The sequence below is a fragment of the Schistocerca cancellata genome, chromosome 6 (assembly GCF_023864275.1).
Source record: "Schistocerca cancellata isolate TAMUIC-IGC-003103 chromosome 6, iqSchCanc2.1, whole genome shotgun sequence".
Lineage (NCBI taxonomy): Eukaryota > Metazoa > Arthropoda > Insecta > Orthoptera > Acrididae > Schistocerca > Schistocerca cancellata.
In genome coordinates, this window is record NC_064631.1 from 174869793 (window position 1) to 174876291 (window position 6499).

The 6499-nt window shown below is 41.2% G+C and overlaps 1 protein-coding gene and 1 pseudogene across 1 annotated transcript in view; both read left to right on the forward strand.

Annotated features, from left to right (window-relative positions):
* Positions 1-1922, forward strand: part of LOC126191320 (cytochrome P450 6k1-like) — a 211925-nt gene extending 210003 nt beyond the window's left edge. Inside the window, exon 8 of the mRNA XM_049932150.1 lies at positions 1025-1922. Coding sequence (XP_049788107.1) covers positions 1025-1197 — 173 coding nt within the window. The 3' untranslated portion in view covers positions 1198-1922. The remainder of the gene's footprint in view (positions 1-1024) is intronic.
* A 3536-nt stretch (positions 1923-5458) lies between these two features.
* On the forward strand, positions 5459-5625 carry LOC126090308 (U2 spliceosomal RNA; annotated as a pseudogene).
* The last annotated feature ends 874 nt before the right edge of the window (positions 5626-6499 follow it).

Below are 6499 nucleotides of genomic sequence, written 5' to 3' on the forward strand. Positions count from 1 at the left end.
AGAAAAATTCGGAGTAGGTATTAAAATCCATGGAGAAGAAATAAAAACTTTGAGGTTCGCCGATGACATTGTAATTCTGTCAGAGACAGCAATGGACTTGGAAGAGCAGTTGAACGGAATGGATGGTGTCTTGAAGGGAGGATATAAGATGAACATCAACTAAAACAAAACAAGGATAATGGAATGTAGTCGAATTAAGTCGGGTGATGTTGAGGGTACTAGATTAGGAAATGAGACGCTTAAAGTAGTAAAGGAGTTTTGCTATTTGGGGAGGAAAATAACTGATGATGGTCGAAGTAGAGAGGATATAAAATGTAGACTGGCAATGGCAAGAAAAGCGTTTCTGAAGAAGAGAAATTTGTTAACATCGAGTATAGATTTAAGTGTCAGGAAGTCATTTCTGAAAGTATTTGTATGGAGTGTAGCCATGTATGGAAGTGAAACATGGACCGTAAATAGTTTGGACAGGAAGAGAATAGAAGCTTTCGAAATGTGGTGCTACAGAAGAATGCTGAAGATTAGATGGGTAGATCACATAACTAATGAGGAAGTATTGAATAGGATTGGGGAGAAGAGAAGTTTGTGGCACAACTTTACCAGAAGAAGGGATCGGTTGGTAGGACATGTTCTGAGGCATCAAGGGATCACCAATTTAGTATTGGAGGGCAGCGTGGAGGGTAAAAATCGTAGGGGGAGACCAAGAGATGAATACACTAAGCAGATTCAGAAGGATGTAGGTTGCAGTAGGTACTGGGAGATGAAGAAGCTTGCACAGGATAGAGTAGCATGGAGAGCTGCATCAAACCAGTCTCAGGACTGTTGACCACAACAACAACAACAACAACATGAGATATTTAAAACTAAATTAAAAACTTACTAAATATTAGTGTATGCTCTAATACCAACGAAAGTGTGATAAGTTTGCATAACAGGTTGTTAAGTCTCATCCTAGTTATCGTCTTTGTTTCTTATCTCAGTATATGGGAGTATATTAGTGAAGAGTAACAACTTTTTCTTGTTTCAGGGATGAGATTTGGCCTGCTGCAAACGAAAGTCGGGCTTACGCACATTCTCGCGAAGTATAACATAGAACCGTGCGAGAAGACCATTCGAAATCTCTCCTTCGAATCCAGGGCGTTTATCCTTACGCCAAAGGGTGGTATCCAATTGAGACTGAGCAAGAGGAACAAAGTATAGTGTTCATCTACTATGATAGAACGTTTGACTAATCGTTGAAGTTTTTTAAATAAAACTTCAAAACTGTAGATATTGTGTAATAGATATTTCGCTGTGTTTGTTGTCATATTCTTTGTAATGTGTAGGATAGAATGAGAGACAACCAACTGTTGTAACGAATAATTGTGCCATAATAACTCGTAGTCCAGGCATGATATTAGAATTACATAGGTGACTGAACAAGCACATGTACGAAATTCTACTAGAGGCTACTTTGAAATGAGTACTAAGGGCAGAATATGGCATCCACGGTTTCTAAATTTAATTACAATAAAATTATGTCAACCATCTTTTCCATGACATTTCGTTTGATATCACTTGTTTCAATCTTCTAAAGATATAGTTACCTTCTCATATAGTATCATCACATCTCTTGATATAAGAATGTGATGAATTAGTAGCAAAGCAATAAAACTGCCTCTGAAGATAACTATTTTAGCCACTACCTTCATTTTCACTTTTGATCACAGCTTACCAACCTTTAAATCTCAAAACCTACATGACATGTACCATAGACAATTATGAGTGTCATTACTTTCACCATTACTATCATCATTCTCATGCAATGTATCATCTTACTGAGTAGTATAAATTTTGCTTCAGTTTAGATGTTTAAAAGAGTTTTTATTAATATTCCAAAATAATTTTTGTACTGAGTCAGTTTGCTCCATTTTCTGGAAGACAGGCTGGACAGAATTAATAAAAACAATATAGAACCATATAAAGTGGTTGTACATTTCATTTCCTTTAGCATCTTAAAGCATATAAAAATTTCATGTTATGTACAAAGAGCTCCAGAGGAACGCAATAAGTGAAGAAGTATTCATGGAAAACAGCAGAGCAATCTATCGTTCAGAGTTATTATCATCCAGTACATTAAAACCATAACATACACTTCAAAATATACAAGGAAATAGATTTCAATTGGTCACAATTTGGGTGTAGGTAATTCGCTTATTCCACAATATCTTCCTCTTCTTTCTTTCCCTGGGTTTATCCCATGTTTTCAGCATGGTGAACTGAATTTGGATTATTTAGTGGTAAAGGCTAGACAAATACCTTTCTTGTCGCCACCTCTTCCCTCCAGGGATGGAATTTGTGTATCCCATACGTCTCCACCTACGTAGCTTTATCCACGTGGAAGTGTGAGAATGTTTTCGAAATATTTGTGAAGTGCGTAAACTACGCGCAACGTGGGTACCAGTCTGGTATTCACCTAGTCAGATATGAGAAACTGCCTAAAAATCGAACCCAGACTGATGGGTACACTGGCTCTTGTCTCTCACCTGCTAGGTGAATTCCATGCAGGAGCGGCGTACCTCCCAGGAAGCTGCTTGTAACCTACCTGGCTATTTTTTGTGTAAAGCTGTTTATTGGACAAAAAAACAATTAAGTGCAATGGTATACAAACGTTGATGCGAAACTGGAGCACTACTAACACTTCCTCCAGAGTATTTCACAATACAAAGAATAACTGGAATAAGATATATAAAACAAATATAATCCCACTAAAGCAGGAATACAGAATGGCAGATTCTTTTTCTCTTTATTGATGTTCCGCATGACAGCAAATCTTCCCAATTAGTTGTGGTTGGGTAGTGTCGCCCCTGCTATGACATTAAAATTTCGTGGATATCTTTCTTTTTTACTTCTGGAACTACCCTCCAGCCCTCCACCATTTGAAATGCCTTACTGAAGTTCTGTAAAACAGCCATGTTTCGGAGAGAGCAATCGTTCTTGTTGTTATTTTATCGTCATCATTTCTAAGTCCCAGAAGTGACTTAAGTCTAAGAAAAATGGTTCAAATGGGAGCACTATGAGACTTAACTTCTCATGTCATCAGTCCGCTAGAACTTAGAATTACTTAAACCTAACTAACCTAACATCCATACCCGAGGCAGGATTCGAACCTGCGACTATAGTTGTCACCCGGTTCCAGACTGTAGCGAATAGAACCGCTCGGCCACCCCGGCCGGTTCATGTCTAAGAAATCTTGATGAGGTTCACATGGTTAATAACGTATGAGAATAGTACCCGACCTGCACTCACTAAGAATACAACCAAATCTTAAACAAAGAAATGCTGAATTAGTTAGGCATATTGGTGTGTAGTCCTTTATTATTTTCCAGTACTGGTATGCACCTATAAGAATTTCTGTAGGGCACTAGTGCTCTGCATCATTGGGATCAGCCAACTGGAGCTTATGGATGGTAACATCTTGTGGAACAGCTGAAAGTAATGAGAACATGTTCCTACTTTCAGAGGTGGAGAAAGTCGAGGTATTTTATTCAAACTCCTGTCAACATGAAGCGAACAGATCTGTTGTTTGATGGCGTGAAATGTGACGACTTAAAACATTCGTCAGTTAATAGCTGATGTGTGATAGTGGTAGGGCAAAGGATCCTGGCGCATTTTGTTTGTGCATGTTGCATGCATCCAGGGGCAAGTATACAGTCACAGAAAAATTATCTCCTTCCCCTTATCTTAATCTATTGTTCTGCTAAGTGGTTTATGATCCCCTGGGACTGATTTATGACCCCTTGGGTGTTGATTTCTGTCCCCTGAGTATAACCTGTCCATCGGAGAAACCACCCACTCCATCCCCTCCCCCACCCCCCTGGGAAATGGGACAATACTTTTTGTCTCCCCTCACAGTTCAGTTCTGAACCATTTTCATCCTGCTGGGAAATCCCCCAACCCTCCTCTCCCCTCCCCCACTCGCTCTCCCCTCCCCACCTGGAAATTGGGGGGGGGGGGGGGGGGGGAAGACTCAGCGGTCCTGAGCTCTTGGTGTGGAAGGATCTCAAAGTATGAACTTGAAATCAGTGTCAACTGACGTAATAATATATTGTTCAACTCAATTTGCATATTCTTTCCGTAATCAGTTTGTTGGAGACAGGGTTCCTCCCCTTCCCTCCCCTCCCGCACTTCCCATGATGTAATAACTGTAAGCACCAAAGAATGGAAACAGGTGCAGTTTTGTGTTGCCCATGGTTGTGTCAGCCAGCCAGGCACCAGGGGCCCTGTCGTCCACATCTGCCAGCTGGGCACAACCAGCACTGGGTGGAGCACCAAGTGCTGACAGCTCCATGATGGCCGGTGGAACTGCAGCGAGACTGTGTATGTGCGAGGTTCCTGTACTCCATACCGACTGCATGCAGAGAAACCACTCTTGGGGTCTGTACAGCCCACCACAGAAAAACTGCTATTGGAACCCTATAGCCCACCTCAGCCACCAGGAGCCACGCATACTGATACCGGTTCGTTTTCTTGTGTGCCTACCTGCCGAAGGGACATGAGTTTGTTCTTGCAGGCCCCAGGGCAAAGCATCAGGAGGAGGCATAACTTGCAAATTCCAGATTCGCATCCTTTCTCTCTGAAGTGGTGACTTCCTGTTTGTGTGAACACCTGCTGCATGAACCAATGTGTTCAAAAACACAGACCGAGTTTTTCATCCCTCCTCAGAATACTGTGTTCCTATTGCCTAATGTGGGTGCTGGCACAATTGTGATATCAAAAATGGTACTACCCTATCGAATTAATTGTTTAAAATTTTATGGGAGACAAGGTAGGGGAAAAACTCTGGAAGTTGTAAGTCAAATAGATTGCTGAAAACATTCACCAACACCTTACAATGATTCTTCTTCGTAATAAAACACATTTTCTACAGTTGAGGATCACACACATACATTGAAAATGAAGTAATTAAATCTCCGCCACATATAATTCGTAGCGTTGTTTATATGTGAGGTCTTGTATGCATTGATGTTTGAGAGTACAAGCACTGTCCTCCATCATAACATTTCCACCTTAAATTAAACATATCTGACGAAAAAGCCTTCTGATCGCACACAGCCGCAGGCGATTTGTATCTACCACTCACGCGAAGCTAAGCCGCAGTTTTTGGTATGCCAAAGCCTCGCGATAACTCACGTCACTTGCTGCAGCACATTGCAATAGAAGAAGGTACAGCTTGAACATATAGTTCTAACTACAATTGTTCCCCCGACGTAGGTTCTCAGTTCAAAAAATCCACTTTACCAAGTATGAAATGGAGATGTTGTTGTCCATAAACCTCGAATTTCTCATGCGACATGTAGATTCCTTCCTTTTATACGAGTTATTTTCGAAGACAGAAGAAATCAGAGTATACACGCATTTACACAACGCTAAAGTATCGTTACTTGTTGTGAAAATCCTGTACAACAATATGGCGCAGGCTATATTTCCTCTAAGTATTCCCTCTTCAGGTAAAAAAAAATCGGTTCTCATCAGCTTAATATCCGTTAAGTCTTGTATCTCAGGACTAGAATATTAAACTCATTTTTGACTCATGACAGAGTGCTAAGAGCATGTTCTACCTCTGTCACAGGATATCTCCTCACTCTTGAACTCTGTTAAATCATTTTTGAAGTCTCTTAAGGTGTAAATGTCAGGTTGATACTACGTGTCACTTTATATATTCGGTAATATAGCTCATTTTATTTAAATGGTCATCTCTCCCTGTGGGATATTGAAATTTCGTTAAAAGCTCTCGCTTCAAAGAGAAAACACCTGATTACTGCGCCAATTCGCGAATCATATCTGTGGCACTCTCACCCTCGCTCCCATCCGCTTGGTGATACATCATTGATATCAGATTGATTGACTAATTAGTTACATTGATCTTGAGAGTCCCTCTGCATAACGCGTAACTTTTTTTCTGCAGTAGTATCACACTCGCCAGAAAACCTTTAGAGACATCTCTGTGACATCTTTGGGGTCTTCTCACAGGCTAGGTGGTCACTTCCTCCAATGTCAAAATGGGCGGTAGCCGTCGTCAAATCGCTGAAGATATCCAATGGTAATTACGTACTGTCTGTCGGTTGCCTTGTGGAAGTAAGTCACTTAGAATTCTTGTATACTGCTCCCGAAATAATCCTGCAAAGATCTGTCGGTCTATGGGTGGAGCAGGATGTTTCACTCTCTTCTCCACCCCTGCAATGCCTCGGCCTCCATCCCCGCCACCAGCACCAGTCCACATGCGAAGAGCAGCCACTGCCACCATTGTGTCGCAGACCTCCGCCCACTGTCAGTACTGTACTGATCCTGGACAACACAGTGCTCACCATACCGGACAGCTGTTAAACGATTCCAGACTCACAAAAGTAGCATTATCCTTCACATAAGGCTAAACACTTAAATGTCACTGGTGTAAACACCACAATATCGAACAATATGCTTCCCCTCCTCCCATCTGCAAATCGAACATGTGGGAAAGGCT